At 42.2% G+C, this 21,171-nt stretch overlaps 1 protein-coding gene across 2 annotated transcripts; it reads left to right on the forward strand.

Moving 5' to 3' along the window:
- Positions 1 to 2,133: 2,133 nt before the first annotated feature.
- Positions 2,134 to 15,062, forward strand: ESX1 (ESX homeobox 1). Of its 2 annotated transcripts, XM_039221771.1 has the most exons (5): positions 2,134 to 2,440; positions 2,628 to 2,946; positions 3,972 to 4,017; positions 8,632 to 8,735; positions 14,987 to 15,062. In XM_039221771.1, the coding sequence occupies exons 1-5, from the start codon at positions 2,356 to 2,358 to the stop codon at positions 15,015 to 15,017; spliced, it is 585 nt and encodes a 194-aa protein (XP_039077702.1). In that variant the 5' UTR covers positions 2,134 to 2,355; the 3' UTR covers positions 15,018 to 15,062. The 2 variants fall into 2 exon arrangements, with proteins under 2 accessions (XP_039077702.1, XP_039077701.1); XM_039221770.1 differs by lacking the exons at positions 8,632 to 8,735; positions 14,987 to 15,062 and adding an exon at positions 7,055 to 7,531.
- Positions 15,063 to 21,171: the final 6,109 nt, after the last annotated feature.

A 21,171-nucleotide genomic window follows, 5' to 3' on the forward strand; every position in this document is an offset into this window, starting at 1 on the left:
TCCACTCAGGTCATGATCTCACTGCTCCTGAGATCAACCCCCTCACAAAAATACATACCCGCAGGGCTCAGAGCTAACAACACAGAGCCTGCTTGGGATTCTCTCTCTCTCTCTCTCCCTCTCTCTTTGCCCCTTCCCCTTTCTCACAAAATAAGTAAATAAACATTAAATTTTTTTTAGGGAGGAAGGGGCCCAAAAAGGGCAAAAATGCCTAGGGTCCACAAAAGTCTTAATGTGGCCCTGATAGGAGGGCAGATGATCTCACCTCTACCTCCTGTGTCTTCAAGGAAACAGCTCAGGGGCGCCTCTGTGACTTAATCGGCAAAGCATCCAACTCTTGATTTCAGCTCAGGTCATGACCCCGTCCAGGTTCATGAGTTCGAGACTGCATTGGGTTCCATGCTGAGTGTGGATCCTGCTTGTGATTCTCTCTCTCTCCTTCTCTCTTTGCCCCTCTTCTGCTCTCTCTCTCTCTCTCTTAAAGTAAATAAACTTTAAAAAAAGGAACCAGCTCAGCAGCCAATGCATGTAGCATCCTGGTCCCGTTGGCGTCCCCTCAGTGTTGAGCAAAAGTGAAGAGATGGGCTGAGAAACCCGGCACTCCTGGATCCCAAACTTCTGGCTTAGGGAGAATCAGCAACGGGAAAGAGGCCTGAACCAGTGCAGGAGGAGGAGGAGACCCCTCCTTTTTAAGACTTTTTAAGACTCTGCCTAATGTTCTCCTTCCCCCTCCTCCATTCCAGCCTGGAACCTCACCATTATTTACTGTTTTGAAATAAGATAGCAGTAATATGGTGAAAAGTACACATACTTTGTAATCAAACTTTCTGGTATGACCATGGTTGGGCACATTGCCTGGCTTATCTAGGGCTCAGTTTTCTGTGTAAAAAATGGGATGATAAAAATGGTGGTTGTAAAGGTAAAAGTAGGATAAATTGTGTACAGTGCCAAGGAGAGGGCCCATTGTCAAAAGTTATTCTTAAATATGAAGAACATTAACATATTCTGGAGCACCTGCAAACACTTCTTGGAGGAAGAACCATGAGCCTTCAATTGTGGCCTGGTCCTTTTTTATTTGTCACATTAATAGAGAAAAACAGCTCAGAAATATAAGTGTATTAAAGGAAAGGGGAGGAGAAGTAGTGAGGAAGGTGGGAACTCTTCTGAGGGTGCAATCCTGGCCTACTGGCTGGGGAACAAAGTGCGCTTTAGGCACCTGCTACAATACTGGCCCTGGGAATAAGGCGCGTTCTTGGGCGCCTTGCAGAGCTGGGTGCCATAAGAAGCACAGGAGATGCTGCGTGTGCCAGGAACTGAAGGAAGGAGCCCGTTAAGCCTAGGCATTCTTGGATGCACTAAGCACTTGGCGGGTTTATACACTTGCAGTCTGACGTGGGTTCATTACTAAATATCTGAAGTCGTTGGAGCTTTTTCAAGAAGCAGGTTGGGTTTCTTGCAGCATGCATCTGAGCACCCGGACTGCTTTGCAAACCTAACTAAAAACTACCCCTCGTGGAAATCACGGTGAGATCTGATAGCAAAACCCAGTACAAGCAGCCTCCAAGCTAATAATTTCGTCTTAATCACTAGCCAGATAAGCGAACTTTAGGTATGAATGGAACAGAACCAGACAATCCTATCCATCATTCACCAAGTCCTAGGAGGGGTATGTCGCGCTCAGAGCCCAATGCAAGATACACTAACAACTTCGCTTCAGCCTGCATGGGCTGCTGAGGGCTTTGCTCTTTCCCCAGCCAGCCCTATCTCTGTCTTTTCCTCTGAGGAAGCAAGGCACACCGTCCTCTGAAGCCTTGGGAACATCGAAGGTTGAGCGGAGGAATATGTTACAAATATTTCTCCGAAAACTCCTGGACTGAGAGTGAAGTTTTGCCTCCCTCCACCTAACACGGCGTTCTCTATCCATCACAGCCCCATCCTCCAATCAGATATTTTATCGGAGTTGGGAGTAGTCAGTTAAATTGCAAGTTAGAGTCACAGCTCCCCACACAAGCATTCCCACTACCAGCCACTCTTACATAAATAATCACCCTGTTTTCTAACACGCCCTGGCAGCGAGCGCGCCCCCGTCAGGTCCCACTGACACTCACTTGAGGTAACGTGAAAGCTAATAGGGGACGTGTAACAGACAGAGCACATACACTTTGAACCTGCGGGAGGCAACGTACCCTCTATATAAGGCGCGCAAGACTCAGCCTCGGTGCCTGAAGAGGTACGAGAGCCAGAAGAGCACCCCACCGGGCAGTTGGTCCCAGCTCCTGCCGCCACCCAGGGATTGCCGCGGACCCCAGTGAAGAGTTTACGTATGCACTAGGCTTCATCGACAGCACTTCGGACATGGAGCATAATAATCTCGGGTGCAGCCACTACGACGTGGGCTACCGCAGCGTGGGGGTCGGTAGGGAGGAAGAAGAACAGAATGGTCAGTGCCTAGACGGGGACAGGTGCTTTGGCAAACTCCAGGGGAGGAACTTTCCCTGGGAAGGGTGGGTGCGCGGGACACTGTGGGGCTCTCGCCACTATCTTCCATCGCGACCCCACGGCCCCTCCTGCCCGCGCACGGTCGGTTCCTACCCTCCGGTGTCTCTTTTGCTTTCGTCCTTTCCCAGAGACGAAGCCTACCTTGGCCTCATTGCTTTTAACGGGAGGAGAGGAGAATACAGCTTCCGAACGTAAGCGCAAAGCGGCGGCAGTAAACTACGTTGGCACAAGGCAGCCGAACCCCTTCGACGACGAAAACCCCGAGGGCGGCTTAGGCGGCGGCTTGGCGCCCCCGCAGCAGCTGGAGGAGCCTGTCCCTCCGGCCGCGGTGGGGCCACTGATCGCTGAGAGGAAGCAGCGCCGCTACCGCACCGCGTTCACCCAGTTGCAGCTGCAGGAACTGGAGGACATTTTCCATCGCATTCAATACCCCGACGTGTTCACGCGGTAAGTAGTTTGCTCCGCAGGCGCGCAGAATGCTCGGGCCCACCCCAGGGAGTCTTAGGCTCTTTCCCAGGACCCTATTACTCCTCTCCTAAGCCAAAAGCCGCTTAGGGCGTTTGAGGACGCCAGGATTCGTCCTTGCTCTCAGGCGTTGGGGCAGTGCTTGCAGAGAGCTTGTGGGACTACAAGACAGGAGCGGAACTAGGGTGAAGCGAGTAAGAGAAAGTCAGATTGACCGTGCTTTATTTAAAATTTGCATTAATTTTTACATTTTGAATATTGCATTAAAATATATATGGTGATTGCTCAGTTTTTTTCTGAGCACTTTAGTTTTGCGCACGAGGCGAGCACCTGTATTTCCTCACCCTAGTCTCGGTCCTGCCACGTGGAGCGCTGTTCCCAGGCTGAAGAGTTTTGAGCGTTTAAAAGCCAGCGAACTGTTTCCTTCGCTTGCCTTCTCGGGACCCCTTGTGGTCCCGATACCTGTACGGTACGGTACGAAGACGCAGGCCTTTTCGGCCCGACAGGAATGGGGGATCAGGACAAGTCGGTGTGAGGTTTAGAGGCGTTCTCTCTAGTTCTGCTATATTCAGCCTTCGCCCGCCAAAGAGCACAAAAAGAACCTCCCTTGAGCCGATGGTATAGAGTTCCTCCTTAGGAGTTCCCCTCTCCCTTTACAATAAACCCTGGAAATCACTCTAGTTAAAAACTCCTCTTTTAAAGGCTTTTGGCGTTTTATTTATTTTCACGTAGGGACCTCCCAAGAAAAGATTTCCAGTATTATTCTCTGCTGTTCCACAAAAAGAAAAATGGATTGAGTCATATTCAACAGACACCCCACCAGGAACTTTCACATATATTCCATTTTTCTATCTTATTTAGTACAGATAAGTTATCCGTGGGAAAAGTCCCTAAAGCAAGCCTCAAGCTGTATTAAGGAAAACTGCACGGGGGGGGGGGGGAGATAGAATAATGTGTGTGATATATTTCATTTTAAATACTGAACATGTGCAATGTTCCTCCCTCAGAGAAGAGATTGCAGGACGTCTGAATTTGACTGAAGCCAAAGTGCAGGTCAGTAAATCTTAAAAGAGCACTTGGCAGGGCAGCCATTCTAAAACACTTTCTCCTGTATATTCTGAAATTGGTGTGTTTTGTTGTCTTTCCATGTTTAATAAACAAGCTTTGAACATTGAGTGTCTTGGGGGTGGGAAATGGGATAAGTAAGCTTCTAGAAATTGCCCATTACCGGAGGAAATATGATTTCCTAAAGGAAAAAAAATAGAGCACACTTCTCTTCCCCCCCTCCAACCAAAGTTCACTTTTTACACTGGTATCTTTTAGGAAGGATGCTAATCTTCCCTAAAGGAATATTTCTATGTATAATCATGTTGGGGCTTAATCCTACCTGGGAAGTATACAAATGAATGCACTAAAGAGCTAGGTTATAAGAAGGCTCAACAGTACTAAATTATTTGAAATATTTAAAACCAGGCATAAGCTCATGGCTAAATGAGTGAATTTATAAGTATTCAGATATTGGGGTGAAGGAGTAATTCACACACAGAACACAGTGTATGAGTAGCATATTTAGTTAAACTGAAACTGGAGTGGGAGGGAAGCTTAAAATTCCAAGTCCCTGGTCCTCCTGCCATTTTTAAGTGTTTTTGCAAAGCAGCATGGAGAATGAAAGTGGTAAATTTTAATACTTTGGAAGACTTTGATATCAGCCCAAAAACATTGCTAAAATACTGGGATTATGTTAGTAATGGGGAAAGATTTGCAAACTTTGGAAAATTGTCCTAAAGAATGGAACCAGAAAAGACAGCAATTTTTAATAAAGTTCCACTGACCTAAGAAGGGGTGAAAGTTTAGAGAAATGTTGTATACATTCAAATATATGCTTCGCAGATGCCTCACAAATTCAACTTTATGAAACTACCAAATGTGTAAATGAATATTCTCTTGAGGGACTTTTAACATTTAAGAATTTTTCTTTCCTTTTTGGTGACGTTGTTTTGAAAAGGTGGGCTTTCTGGAATTTGATTTTGAGGGTGCTCTCACTTCAGATAAGATTCTTATGTGTGTTAATTTAAAATACTTTTCAAGAAATCATAATAATTTCTTGGTCACAGGATCAAATGGTGACCGTTTGAGGTCATAGAAAATCATAGTTACATCAAAGAAGTATTTGCCCTCTCAAGGTAATCTCAGAGGAAAAGAAAAACAAGAAAAAAAGAAAAAACAAGTAGCTTTTCCCCCTTCCTGGATTTACGTTGCCTTGTCTTTGGATTTCTGAAGGGGAAAACAACCAGAAAACGCAAAAAAGGAAAATGACTATGTTCTCATATATTTTCAAACTCTGCATCATGAATTTCACCCAAGAAACTTAATAGATGCTTCCCCATCCCCACCTTTTACAAATATAGTAGACCTCTTTTATGAAACCAGTATTTGGAATATGGATCTAATATTGGCCCATACCAAAACTTGCCAGATTTGGGTTATATTTAGGGAGATTTGACCACTGATATATTCGAATCCTTCCATAATGAACTCTACTATACTAGCCTTCTTCAGACTATATATTCATGCAGCAGAAGGACCCCAAATCCTAAGATGGGAAAGAGAAAACATGACTACAGACAGAAAAGGCCCTTTGTTTCAATTAAAATATTGCAGTTTGGGAACTTGCAAAAAGATTAAATACAGTAAAAATCCTATTAACTAATATAACAAGAAGAACAGTAAAGTCTAATTGACAGCTTTTTTTGTCTGTTGGTTAATATTTGGCAAACACTCAGGGAGGAGCCTCTTTTATGACCCCTACCTCCACATTGCTGTTGAACATTTTCCTAAAATGCATAATTGAACCTTTCTGCCTTAGGAATGAGTGATGGGATTGGAGTCTCCTACTTAAGGACTGGAGCTGGCAGGGACAAATGTGCCCCACCCCTCTGGGTAACAGCAGCTTCTGTCCAGGTTTCTTAAAACTATAACTAGAGCTGAATGACCTGACCTTCTCCTGAGCCCAGGAAGGTCTGGAGGGTAAGGCAGATGGGGGCCTGAAAAATTGACAGTAGTGACAATGGAGTGCCCAATCTCTTATCTGGGGAAAATGATTTTGAGTTTAGCCAATTTGGATTCAGTCAGGCTGAACTTTCTTTAACACTGAAGGCAAAACTACCAAGGCAGCGCCTGGGGCTTCAGGAACTGTCCTTTCCCAACAGTCCTTAAGCCCCAATGATCAGGCATCCTTTGGCATACCACCTGTTTAATTCTTAGGAGATTTAAGAGAATGATCCCTTAAATATGACTACTGGAAACTTTTCTGTCTAAAACTGTACTGTGCTCCTAATAGATTAGATATTTCAGGCTGCAGATGGGCTTTTTTGAAAAAGGGGGTCATTCTTGTCCATATGATTTTAATCAGGTCCACCTTTATACCATGCTCAGCTTCCCCCATAACTAGGGTGACACTACCCCTGGTGAGGAGGGGGTAAATCAGCCAGACAGCTGACAGTCGAATGTCTCTTTTTTTTTTTTTAATTTTTTTAAAAATATTTTTATTTATTTCTAGGAGAGAGAGAGAGAGAGAGAGCGTGAGCAGGGGAGGGTCAGAGAGAGAGGGAGTCACAGACTCTGAAACAGGCTCCAGGCTCCGAGCTGGCAGTCAGCACAGAGCCCGACGCAGGGCTCGAACCCACGAACCACGAGATCAAGACCTAAGTGAAAGTCGGATGCTTAACCGACTAAGCCACCCAGGCACCCCAGTCGAATGTCTCTTTACCCTGTTGCCAGGCACGGGTATTAATGTCAGGGACCAGTGTAATTTATCAGGTCGATCTTTGTCCAAGACCTAGGGGAAAAACATAAAAGAATACTAGAAATTGGAAGAGAGACAAATCAATGTGCCCAAGTCTTGACTAGCCATGGGGTTAGCTGAGGGGAGGTATGCAGTTTACTTTCCCAAGATATTTTAGCAATAAGAAAATGGCTTCTTCCACAACAGTTTACAAGTTCAGTGGCAGCATTGTATGTTGTGTGTTTTCTATTATGAAATTAACTGTTCAGTGTACTAAACCAACCCCTTTTTCCCCTCTGATTGAAGGTTTGGTTTCAAAACAGAAGGGCCAAATGGAGAAGACAGCAGAGGGCAATGATGCTCAGAAATCTGGCCCCTGTTGCCTTGGGCCCTCCTGTGGGGGTCTTCTTTGATGGGCCTTATCATGCAATCCCTGTTCTGGACCCAGCATGGAGATGTGTTCCTCTGGTGTCTCGGGGCCTTATGCCTGCTGGGCCACCCCTGCACCCTGGGCCACCTCTGCCACCCCGGCCACCCATGATACCTATGCCACCCCTGTCACCTGTGCCTCCCTTTGCTCTAGCCCCTGTGGGTATGGCATGTGCCCCTATCATAAATGGTTATTTCGCAGGTCCCATTTTCTGAAGCATGGTCTTTATGACCATTTTTCTGAAGTGTTTTTTTTTCTGCCAGATATAAATCGTGCATAGTACAATATTGAGTAATTCTTCAAATACATGTTAAATGAATTGAATAACTGAACAAAGTCAGTGCCTGTTGTTCTTGTAGAGTACGTTTTCAATAAAGTATTTTCAATAAAGTTTCATATAAGCAATATATTGGTTTTGAGTGCCAAATGAGATAAGTAGGATATGCATGCAAATTACTAAGGGAATGTCATTCAAATAGAATGTCAAATTGGTCTTTTTTCATAACATAATAGCCCTGAGTTACCATCAATAGCAATGCATATCGTAGTTTTCCAAGTGCCCATGCTGGTTTACAATGACCACATGATTTCCTTCCACATCTGCCCCCTCCCCAACAACCCTCAGCCCCATCCTGCCCTATTTGGAGCACATCCCTGTGAAAGATGAGAAGGGATGAGTCTATAATGAGAGAACAGTGTGTTTCATTCATGCCAGGGTGTTCAACAGCCATGGACTCTAAGAGAAGCTTCCTAAGAGGCTACTCAGAGCTGTAAGGGAGTCAAACTCCAAATTATTTTCACTGCTTTCCATTTTGTGGAAGTGATAGGGAAATATGAATCATTATGATTGACAGACACAGGAAGGGGCTCAACTAGGTCAGAAAGGGGCTGTTCTCTGTTTTCTTATCCCTACCCCCAGGCCAAGAGAGCCTATTGTAGTTTCCCCAGCTTAGAGTCAGTCACACCTTCAAGTATATTTTGTCACCTTCAACATCCAAGAAATGGGTCCCTGAACAATGCTCCAGAATTAGCACTCACTGAAAAGAAGCACACCTTTGCTTTGTTCATACTGCCTTCATGCAAAACTGCTGGGACGGTGGGGGAGGGAATAAAAACTAAAATGGGAGGGAGGAGAAGAAGGCCAGGCCCATTATTCCTAAAACATCACTTTCTTTTCAGTAGAACTTTTGCTTTTCATAAATCTCTATCAGTATATGGTCATTTTATGACCATAGTCACTAAATGACTCCAGTGACTTCAGACAAGGGTATCACAATGACACTAGAATTTCATGGGAGGTGGACTGGGGACAGAGGAGGCCCCAAAGACAGGTTTTGCAGCAGTTCCACGTTCCTATCTTGAAGTGAGGCTTTATTTTTTTGCAAAAACATACGATTTTTACAGTGTTGTACAATACTTTTCATTCCTTTCTTCCCTCCCTTCACACATATAGATGGCAAAGGTCAGCAAAGCAGTTGTATCTAATGTAAGACTTCTGCAGCCAGGAGGTGATTGGGAGGGAGGAACATCCAGGAATGCATCTGCATGCCTCATCAGGTAATTTTGAAACACAACCATTCTTATCTCCCATCGTTGACCACTTTCCTTCTTGTTAAACATTAGGTCCCTGAATGCTAGAAGTCCTCTTGGAAATACAGGATCTGTACAAATAAAAGCTCAAGGATCCCATCCAGCTCTGCCACCCCAAGATACAAAGTCAAACAGTATCTAGGACACAAATGCTGCAGTTAACTCTCATATGCAGTCTGACACACATAAACATAGAACATGTTTTTTGACTCAGGCTGCCTGAAAAGGTGAACATCTTTCCCATAAGTAGGTGGGATGAAGAGTAATACATATTATTTTGAAAATTATATCTACTTTCAAGTGCCAGATGATTTAAGGAAGGGAGGTAGGATGTGAAGAGGAAATAGGCAAAACATTTCTTCAGATACTAGGTTCCCCTGGCCTAGGCTTTAAAAAGGAGAGGTCTTTCAAAATAATCTCACAAAGGGCATTACTCTTAAAGTGCATTTCAAATATCCCTAAGGCATAGATCAGAAATTAATTTAATATAAGGAAATTATTTTTATAAAAAATATTTAGAAACTGGCTATTAGCAAACTGGTTTATCTGAGATAGATAGGTCTGCTGGGACGGTGGGGGAGGGAATAAAAACTAAAATGGGAGGGAGGAGAAGAAGGCCAGGCCCATTATTCCTAAAACATCACTTTCTTTTCAGTAGAACTTTTGCTTTTCATAAATCTCTATCAGTATATGGTCATTTTATGACCATAGTCACTAAGATAGGTCTTTATAGATTGTAATTTGTGCTGAACTGTAAAAATCACAATTTCTTGAGAAGTACAGGAGTTTCAACATTTTACAGTACTAATTCTTGATATGCTTTTTCTAAAGTTGTTTCTTATTGAAGACCACATGACAGGAAGCTTTAACAATAGTAACTTTCATGGTCAAACAGAGCAAGATATGAAGTATTTAGGGGGAGATAAAGCTTTTTTTTTTTTCTTTTACTTTGAAAGAGAGAGCACGCCCTCAAATGGAGGAGAGAGGCATAGGGAGAGAGAGAATCCCAAGCAGGCTCCATGCTTGAGGCAGGGCTCAATCTCACAACCCCAGGATCATGACCTGAGCTGAAATCAAGAGATGACGGCTCAACCGATTGAGCCACCCAAGCGCCCTGGCAATAAAGATTTTCTGATTAAAACTAGATTTATGTATCCTTGATCTTGTTTCAAACAAATCTAGTCAGAATTTTGGAGATCTAACTGGGAAGTGCCTGAGAATCAAAATCCCAGCCATCATTGGGAAGACACGTACTAAGGGGGAAAAGGTAAAGAAGGAAGGGACTAGAAATAATTCTTTAGCTGAGCATATAAGGATTCTCCCTTCAAATGGGTATGAAAAGTGACTTTTTAAACAAAGAGAAAAACTACTGTAAATACATAAAAAATAATGGAATAGCGTTTGATCTGAGTTGTTTTCAGAAGAATAATCAGACATTTGCCTGAATTCTGATCATGGGGTGTTATACCTAAAATTGGACATACTCTGAGCATATACGGATATATGTGTTTTCCCACCCAGTCATTTGGTGCTGGTGTGACTCTAGAAATTGGTAAAATTCTGAAAAAAATAATAGTGTACAATAATAGAGTTATTCCCTGAATCTTTTTATTAGTCAATTCAACTTTGTCTAATTTGAATCCCATAGCTCATAAACTGGGGTTCTCAGACCTTGAGTGGACACCCACTGGAGGCAAATGATATCAAAAAATAACCCTTATCACACACCTTTCTTTCTAAGAAAGCTGACCAATAAATATTATTCTTATTGGGGGCTTTTCTGACGTTCCCTCCCACTTAGTCAAGGCAATAAGATGTCCCAAAGAGAATGAGCCCTTGCTTCATATAGCTCCTCTTCTTAGCAGGCACTTTCTCATTTTTCTTCAAAATATTTTCACACAAGATCACGTAAATTTGGCAAATGACACAGACATTCTTAATTCTTGCAGTAAAAGGATGGAACAGGGGTCCAGTCCCATCACTTCATGCCACCTATCCAAGCAAAGTGCCTTTCTTCTGAGGGACACTCAGTTTAAAGGAAGAGACACTGGTATTCTACTGGAACTGGAGGAGGCTTTCACTGTAATCCAGCCCATCCCCTTCATCTTAAAAATCTGGGAACACAGGCTCTCCTGAGCGGTGGAATGGCTTGCCTGAGGTAGCGTGCACAGTTCATCCTGGAGAAGGCCAGGCTCTGTGTGGCCATGCCCTCCCCTGGGCCCAGGATTTCCCAGCTAAGAGCTGTTCCTCAGTGCTGTTCATTTCCATCTCCCCAGAACTCTTTCCTTCAAGGGGCTACAAATGCAAGGCTCCTCTCCAAGTCTCGGCACTGGGCCATTTTACCTCTAGGAAAAGTAAGTAACTTCCCCTGAAGGCATGCAGTATCCTGGTATCCACTCTTGAACGCTGAACAGCAGGGGCTTGAGAGAGTGATGCAGTTTGTATCCTCCTCACAAAAGGCTGAATGTGCTTCCACTATAATAACCCTCATTTCCCCCAGTCGCCTTGCAAAGTTGTGCCTGCCAACTGGCAGCACAAAACATAAGAAACAGCCAGCTCTGGGCTTGCGTTGAATTAACTTTTTTTGTAAAGTAGGCTAATAGTTTGGAAACTGTCATTATGCAATTAGTATTCACTTTGAAATGTGGTTATTTATGCTTTGCCTTGATCAATGTCACACTCCTTCTCAGATGTCACCACAATGTTATGAGGCAGGGACACAAGGTGCAATGGTGTAAATTTAATTTTCAAAAGCACCACAGTGTTCTGTATGCCTCCCCATGCAAAGTGTAGATCTTAAGGAGACTGTCTGGATTCCCAACATTTGCATGCAAATATTTTTAGACTCTAAGAATACAAAAGACTCCTGAAAGCACACTCTGTTGTGCTCCACAAATAAAGGGACACAAGTGATGGAAGAGGCAGCATACAGGCATCGGCAGCATAATTGATACACCTGGATCCTTCTGAAGCACAGCCCCCAGACAAAAGTAGGGCCTATGAGAACTACAGAATTGGAGCACAATTTTTCTATTCTTGGCCCAAGGTTCTTGGTTTAGGGAAAAAACAAGAGGAGAGGTAGGGACCAAAGAATAGTCTCTGACCAGTTCCTCTTGAACAAAGGAGACAAAAAGATGAAGCAAAAGATGTTTTAAAGGCAGGAGTGGAAAAGGAGGCTGTGAGTTCCCAGGGGAGAATAGCTGGGCCCCAAGATGTCGCTGTGGGGTAGGAAGCTAGGTAGTCAGTAGTGTCCCTGAGAGGTAGTCAGTGGGGCACAAGCTGGTGGCCCTGGCCAGCTGGACTTTACAAAAAAGAAGAAAGGAAAAACAGAACTCAGGTTAATATGCAAATCAGTACCTTTCCATAAGCCCCATCTCAAGGTAAAGCAATGGAGCTGCTCTCTCTCTTTTCTTCTCATCTGTACTTCCCCTTAACTGATCACTTTAAGGGGTCTCACCAGGATTAAAATATTCATTAGGCATGAAGGAAAGTCAGGACAGAGAGGGGCCCTACTATGTGATTGTCCCGACCCAGGTCCCCAGCCCCAGCTCTTCAAAAAACACTGAGGATTCTATTCTTCATTTAAACCAGAAGGAATTTCCAAGGATGTCCAGTGAATTCCATGGGCCCATGTACCATTTCAAAACCTCAACTCCAGCTGGGAGTCAGAAAGATACTGCAGTGTGCTAAACTGGTTCCTCTATTTTTTTAACACAGAGGCTTAGACTTTAGACATCCCATGGCCAAGTCTGTTCTTCCATGGATGAACATATTCTATTATAGCCTCATAACTCTGCTTAACACTCTGTTTTAGAGAGTGATTAATCCATCCATTCCAAACAGAAAGTAAGGAGACTGGATACAAGCTGTGATCCTAGAAAACATGTGGGATGAAGATGAGGAAGTCATCCTTACAAGTTATGAGGTCACTGTCCAAGAGTAACAAGCAAAACCAAGGCCAGAAATCAAGGCCACCTCACCTCTCCCTACTCCTCCTTATCATCACCTCCCTTGGGAACCATGAGAAAGCTTCAATTCACAGGCAAAATTCAAATGATATTTTTAATAACTTCCCCCACAACATTTCAGGGACTGCTGCAGAAGTATAGTTTGTCCTCCCACAGAACTGATAAGTTTCATAATGTTATACACCCGTATCTCAATTAAATAAAATCATATCTGCAGGGAGCTTCAGTTTACCGGGATTGTATACTTATTGCAAGAAAAAGCAGATTGCCAGGAAAGTGTTTTCTTCCCCCTTTCCTTTTGTTTTTAATTTTTAAAAAATGTGTCTTTATTTTTGAAAGAGACAGAGCACAAGCCAGGGAGGGACAGAGAGAAAGGGAGACACAGAATCTGAAGCAGGCTATCTGAAGCAGGGTTTGAACCCACAAACTCTAAGATCATGACCTGAGCGGAAGTCAGACATTTAACCTACTAAGCCACCAAGGCACCTCTTTACTTTCGCTTTTTTAATGTCTTTTTTTTTTTAATTTTAGGGTTTTTTTCCCCTGTTGTTTTCATTGTGTTCTACTTTGTATAGCCATTTGAAGAAAGTCTCAGGGATCGGCACAGACACAGTATAATTGCCTACTCACATCCAAGTAAGGAATTTTGATCTCCGGAATGATGACTCTGAGACACTACCACCTCACAGCAGAAACACAAAAACTGTCATGCTCATTTTTAAAGTTTATTTATTTACTTTGAGGTTGAGGGGAACACGAGTGGGGGAGGGGCAGAGAGAGAGGGAGAGAGGGAATCCCAAGCAGGCTCCGCACTGTCAGCCCAACATGGGGCTCGATTACAGGAGCCATGAGATCATGACTTGAAGCAAAATCAAGAGGCAGACATTTAACTGACTGAGTCAAGCAAATGCCCCATGCCATGCTCATTTATGACACTACGCCTCTGCTTGTGCCATGCCTATAAGCCCCTTCCTCATCTAGCTGGGTCATTCAGTGCTTGACCGCTTCTTTGTTGCCTTTTCCTATTCCTTTCATCATTCCTCTCTTTCTCAATCCTGCCTACCTAGCTATTACAATCTCTCCCTAAATCTCTATAGGCCTGAGGGATGGATCACTTATTTGACCAGAGCCTTCATAATTTATGGCATCCCACTGAAACTTAACCATTGGTAGATGCAATTCTTGATTCCTTTACCTGCATATTAGTGCCTAAAACTTCCAACTGCATCTCCTCTATTTTCTGGATGCCTCATTGAACCCACACTAGTGTTTTACATTTAACAGTAACAAACTGTGAGGATGATAACAGCTAAATTTTTCTGAGGGTTTACAATGTGCCAAATACTGTGCTGAACAATATGCATGAATGACAATTATTGCTGTTCTTTCTGCAGATGAAGAAACTAAGACACAAAGAGGTTAAATAACCTGTCCCAAACCAAGAGACACACTCTTTTTTTAAATATTTTATTTATTTATTTATTTATTTATTTATTTATTTTTACAAATAGTTTATCGTCAAGTGGGTTTCCATATAACACCCAGTGCTCATCCCCACAAGTGCCCTCCTCCATGCCCATCTCCCCCCTCTCCCCCCACACCCATCAGTCCTCAGTTTGTTCTCAGCATTCAAGAGTCTCTCATGGTTTGCCTCTCTCCCCCTCCTCCACTATTTCCCCCCTTCTTCTTCCCCGCGGTCCTCCGTTAAGTTCCTCCTAAGCCTCCTATACATGCAAACATATGGTATTTGTCCTTCTCTGCCTGACTTATTTCACTCCGCATAACACCCTCAAGGTCCATCCATGTTGCTACACATGGCCAAATTTCATTCTTTCTCATTGCCATATAGTATTCCATCGTATAGCAAGAGACACACTCTTAACTACAGAGGACAAACTACTGGTTACCAGAGGGCAGGTGGGTGGGGGGATGGGTGAAAAAGGTGATAGGGATTAAGGAGTGCACTTGTGCACTGGGTGATGTATGGAAGTGTTGAATCACTATTTTTGTACAACTGAAACTGATATTACACTGTATGTTAACTAACAGGAATTTTAATAAAAACTTTTAAAATATATAACCTGCACAAAATGACACAGCTGAAAAGTGATTATGAAAGACTTCAAGCCAAAAGTCTTTTGTAAGTTTGATGTATACATAATCATTGAATTGAACATTGAATTCACTGAATTCCTCTTTAAATTTGAAAGAAAAACAGACTAACTAATATTTTCACATTTTGTTCACCAGATATACACAGAAAACATGGGTTTCCTGTTAAATTTCAATTCATCAGTAGGTTCCATTAAGAAGAGTAATCCAACGTTCACCTGTGTGGCTCAGCCAGTTAAGCTTCCGACTTCAGCTCAGGTCATGATCTCACGGGTTCGTGGGTTTGAGTCCCACATTGGGCTCTGAGCTGACAGCTCAAAGTCTGGAGCCTGTTTCAGATTCTGTGTCTCCCTCTCTCTCTGTCCCTCCCCCACTTGCTCGCGTGTGCATGTGTGCTTTCACTCTCTCTCCCCCTTTCAAAAATAAACATTAAATTTTTTTAAAAAGAAGAAGAGTCCCATTTCTTGAACATTCTGATACTTTAAGAATTTACTTCAATATATCATCATGCAATATTTCTGGACAAATATTAATAAGACAAAATTATTAGGTATCAACCTTTTTTTGTTTTTTTTAAATTTGCTCTCCTACTGCACCATTTAAATGGGTTCCCTTTTCTCTGTTTTAAGCTGTCCTTTTTTAAAAAACAAAGGGGAACACCTGGATGGCTTAGTCAGTTAAGTGTCCAACTTTGGCTTAGGTCATGATTTCGCAGTTTGTGAGTTCTAGCCCTGCATCAGGCTCACATTGGCCTTTCGAAACTTCCTTTGGGTTCTCTCTTTCCCTCTCTGCCCCTCCCCCACTTGTGCTCTAAATAAATAAATAAACTTTAAAAAAATAGAAAGGGAATCTCCCTTTCTCTGGATGAATGATATGCAGTCTGTGAATACACAATATCATAGGAATCTGGAAGTGTCATACTTTAAAAAGCAGCACAAATTTGTAGCAGTGTGGATGGAACTCAAGGGTGTTATGCTAAGTGAAATAAGTCAGGAGGAGAAGGACAGATACTATATGTTTTCATTTATAAGTGGGGAGGGGAAGAGGAAAAATAGCTGGGGAGAGGGAGGAAGGCAAACCATGAGAACAAACTGAGGGCTGATAAGGATGGGGGAGAAGGGAAGGGAGATGATGGGCATGGAGGAGGGCACTTGTTGGGATGAGCACTGGGTGTTGTATGGAAACCAACCTGACAATAAACTATAAAAGAAAAAATATAAAAAAATAAAAAGCAGGGCAAGATCAGAGCATGAATGTGACCAACTCCTCCTTTGAATCCAATGTTTTCAAACTGTGCCTATTTTAGTGTTTTTAAAAGTTTATTAGTGTAGTTTATCTGACAATAGTTATAAAAGTAGTCCATGCATCACATATACTGCATAGTCAAATTGTTTTAAAAAGGGGTTCCAAGACCAATAAATAGGAAAAGAGCAGTCTTTTCAACAAATGGTGCTGGGAAAACTATATATCCACATGCAAAAGAAAAGTGGACCCTTACCTTATACAATATGCAAAAATAACTCAGAATGAATCAAAAACCTAAATACCCTCTTCCCTTAGGGACCTTGTGTGCAACAGAGCACTCATACAAATGCTGTATTCAGGTCATTCACTGGCTCTTCTCTCTCTCTGTTGCACACATATGCACATGTGCATGCACACACATGTACATGAGATCTTTAGATTCAAAATATCTTGAAATGGTCACATCAGTCCATTTCATTGGGTGTTTATTTTGGACATTATAATGTCCCTACCAGAATGCAAACTGGTGCAGCCACTCTGGAAAACAGTATGGAGGTTCCTCAAAAAGTTAAAAATAGAACTACCCTAGGATCCAGCAATTGCACTACTAGGTATTTATCCAAAGGATAAAAAACACCATTCAAAGGGGCACATGCATCCCAATTGTTTACATCAGCACTATGAACAATAGCCTAATTATGAATTATATAAATTCCCATTGACAGATGAATGAATAAAGAACTGTTGTATAACCCAGAAAACAAATAATCCAGTGAAGAAATGGGCAGAATATATGAATAGTCACTTCTCTAAGGAAGACATCCAGATGGCCACCAGATACATGAAATGATGCTCAATATCACTAATCATCAGGGAAGTGCAAATCAAAGCCACACTGAGATACCACCTCACGCCAGTCAGAGTGGCTAAAATGAACAAATCAGGAGACTATAGATGCTGGAGAGGATGTGGAGAAACGGGCACTTACTTACACTGTTGGTGGGAATGCAAACTGGTGAAGCCGCTCTGGAAAACAGTATGGAGGTTCTTCAAAAAATTAAAAATAACTCTACCCTATGACCCAGCAATAGCACTGCTAGGAATTTACCCAAGGGATACAGGAGTGCTGATGCACATGTACCCCAATGTTCATAGCAGCACTTTCAACAAAAGCCAAATAATGGAAAGAGCCTAAATGTCTATCAACTGATGAATGGATCAAGAAGATGTGGTTTATCTATACAATGGAATGCTACATGGCAATGAGAAAGAATGAAATCTGGCCATTTATAGCAACGTGGATGGAACTTGAGGATGTTATGCTGAGCAAAATAAGTCAGGAAGAGAAGGACAAATACCAGTTTTCACTCATATGTGGATCAGGAGAAACTTAACAGACGACCATGGGGGAGGGGAAGGGGAAACAACAGTTATGGAAAAGGAGGGAGGCAAATCATAAGAGACTCTTAAATACTGAGAACAGACTGAGGGTTGATGAGGGTTGGAGGAGAGGGGAGGGTGGGTGATGGTCATTGAGGAGGGCACTTGTTGGGATAAGTATTGGGTGTTGTATGGAAACCAACTTGACAATAAATTATAATAAAAAAAAGAAGTGGAGTATATATAGAATGGAATATTACTCAGTCGTCAAAAAGAGTGAAACCTTGCCATTTGCAACAATATGGATGGAACTAGAGTGTATTGTGCTAAGCAAAATAAGGCAGAGAAAGACAAATACCATATGATTTCACTCATATGTGAAATTTAAAAACAAAACAGATGAGCATAGGGGAACGGAAGGGAAAATAAGATAAGAGAAGGAGGTAAACCACAAGAGACTCTTAATGATAAAGAACAAATTGATGAGTGCTGGGGGGCAGGTGGGTGGAAAGATGGGCTATATAGCTTATTGGGCATTAAGGAGGGCACTTGTGATGAGCATTGGCTGTTGTATGGAAGTGATGAATCACTAAATTCTACTCCTGGAACCAATACCACAGTATATGTTAACTAACTTGAATTTGAATAAAATCTTGGAAGAAAAGAAAAAGAACATCACACCAGCTGTTGAGTTGCTCCCAGTGAGGTCAAATTGTCCACTTATGGCAGAATTTTTCCAATGTGGAATTAAAATTGGCTAACTGAGAAGTTAGGGAATTATTTGGTTCATCTGGAAGCCTAATAGATGAAACTCCTTCTTATAAAAAGCAAGAGCAATTCATCATCGGAGAAGAAAGCCCAGAGATCCAGGTTTTATACCGACCAAGCTGGTGACCTAGGAAGGTATCGGGACCCAAATCTGTATTGACTAAGAAGTATTCAGGAAGAAATTAATTTCATAAAATCCTTTCAAAAACAAATTGGTGATTAAAACCTTTTTTATTCTTTATAATCTCTTCAACAATTAGTGCCATAACTGGCAAGGACCTACAAATTCAAATGGACACAAACTATAAAAATGGCCCCCACCCCAGCGGCTCCAACCCCCTTCTCTCCCAGTCCCACTCCTCTCACCTCCCTAGAACCCTGCCTCCTGTTTTTCTCTGCTGCCATCCTCCGCCAGTAGGGGGTCTCTGCTTGCAAAGAGAAGGTAGTGAATGCAAGATGAATGTCCCCTAGTCCATGACGCACGATTTAACTCCGTCATAAAAAGGATCAGTGTAGTGATGTGCAAATGATGTTTCCTTCCTCTGGGTTGGGCTGAGCTGAGCTATCACAGGAGCTGCCCTCCGAAAACGCAAATCCACTGACCGCTGGCACCTGATTGCCTGTGCGCCCTGGACTCCCCTAACTTCCCATTGAGAAGCACAGGCTGCTCCCTGGAAACCCGCTAAGAGCAGCATGGGCCACAGCCACTCAGAGGGCAGAGGGCAGGCAGGGGAAGAGGGTGTTCTCTCAGAGATTCAAGCGCTTACCCACCAACCTTGGGGCGTGTAGACCATTTTTGCAAAGTTGGCTTTTATAGGGAACCAATACAAAAATGTACAATCTTGTTTCACAAAAGTTAAGCAGTAGGATTCCCCACTGCACACTTTCCTTCTGTAAGTTTCCCCCCAGTTCCTATCCAAAATCTCATAATCTGACAAAATTTACCTCTTAATCTCACCCTATGACCAACTGTTTGTTTCCACATGGAGCATAGTCAATAGTGTGCTCTATTTTTTATTTAACAATATTTTATAAATATTTTCCACATTTTATCATCTTCACATTGATCATTTTCATGTTTGCATTCATATACTGTCAATCATTTATATTTTTTCTGATGATGAACAATCAGTAGCTATTTGTTTAATTACTAAACATCTTTGTGTGCATGTGTGTGTGTGTGTATGTGTGTGTGTATAGCTTTTTTTTTTTCTTTGAAATTTTTTCTCAGGCTAAATTCCTGGGTCTGGGAATACAATAGTCAGAGGGTAAGGATTTCTTCATTGCTCTAGCTACATATTACCATGGAAGGCAGTGTACACAGAGTTTGGATTAAGATCACAGGGTTTGGACTTCAACAAAACGTTGTTAGGCTGGTTATGCCTATACTAGCTATGTGGGGATAGACTAGTTATTCCACCTCTCTGAATCACAATTGCCTCAATTATGAGATAAGGGAAATAATGTTACTTCTTTTTTTTTTTTTTTTACAATTTTTTAATGTTTTATTTATTTCTGAGAGAGAGAGAAACAGGGTGAGCAGGGGAGGGTCAGAGAGAGAGGGAGATACAGAATCCACAGCAGGCTTCAGGCTCTGAGCTGGCCGTCAGCACAGAGCCCGATGTGGGGCTCGAACCCACGAACTGTGAGATAATGACCTGAGCCGAAGTCGGATGCTTAACTGACTCAACCACCCAGGCGCCCCGAAATAATGTTACTTCTGCACAGAAATGTAATGGGGAAGCTGGACACAATAAACGTTGGCTACTGTGGTTACTATTATCACAATTGCCAACACATGGATTTCTCCACAGCCTCACAAATATTGAGATTTTATCTTTCAAAACAATGTTTTGGTGGATTAAATAGGTATAAAGTGGTACTTTGTTGTATTCATACTTCGTTGTTGCATAATGAGGTTTACATGTTTTACAAGTATTGACTTATTCTGTGTGCTTTTTCTTCTGCAAATTGTTCTCTTCCCCACAGTTGGGATTCTGTTTTATCAAATAAATGTGCTCATGAAGGATAATCTATTCTATTCTTTAGATTTGAGTTTACGTGATTTAACTCAGTTAAAATCCCAAATGAGATCATTTGTGCCCCATAGTGGGAGATGCACAATTGTAAGTTAGCTTTTCTCATCCCTATCCAGTTGTTTCAAAGCGCTTATCAAATATACAATATTTTGCTTATGGTTTTATAGTATATATTTGACATCTGTTCATGTTATATATGCTAAAAGCTATTTCCATTCTTTCTCCTCTGTTCCATTGATAAATATTTCACTTATGAGTTAACATCATAGTCTTAAAGATTACTGTTTCATAGCTTGTTCTAATGTGTGATAAGACAAATCTTCACTTCTTACTCCTTAGACTATTCTTTTTATTTTCTTGCATATTTTTCCTTTTTTTTATTTTAGAGATAATGAGTGTGCATGTGAGAGCAGGGGAGAGAGACAGAGGTAGAGAGAGATTATTAAGCAAGCTTCAAGTTCAGCACAGAGTCTGATATGGGGCTTGAACTCATGAACCACGAGATCATGAGCTGAGCCAAAATCAAGAGTTGGATGCTCAATTGACTGTGCCACCCAGGCGCCCTCATATTTTTCCTTTCTAACTGAAATTGTGTCAAATTTAGAAAATCATTGGGATCAAATTGTCATATTTACAAACATGTTGTCTTTCTATTTAAGAACAGACCCATAGTGGGCCATTTTACAAATAACATCTGAATCTTAAATATTCTGTCAGTATTGCTGAAAACTCACACCTGCCCCTAACGTATTTTTTAAGTTCTTTTATTTAATTGTAGAGAGAGAGAGAAGCAGAGAGAGAGGGAATCCCAAGCAAGCTCTGCACTGCCAGTGCAAAACCCAACATGGGGCTCGAACCCATGAACCGTGAGATTATGATATGAGCTGATAC

Source organism: Hyaena hyaena, unplaced genomic scaffold (genome assembly GCF_003009895.1).
Source record: "Hyaena hyaena isolate Hyena2069 unplaced genomic scaffold, ASM300989v1 scaffold_1019, whole genome shotgun sequence".
Taxonomy (NCBI): domain Eukaryota; kingdom Metazoa; phylum Chordata; class Mammalia; order Carnivora; family Hyaenidae; genus Hyaena; species Hyaena hyaena.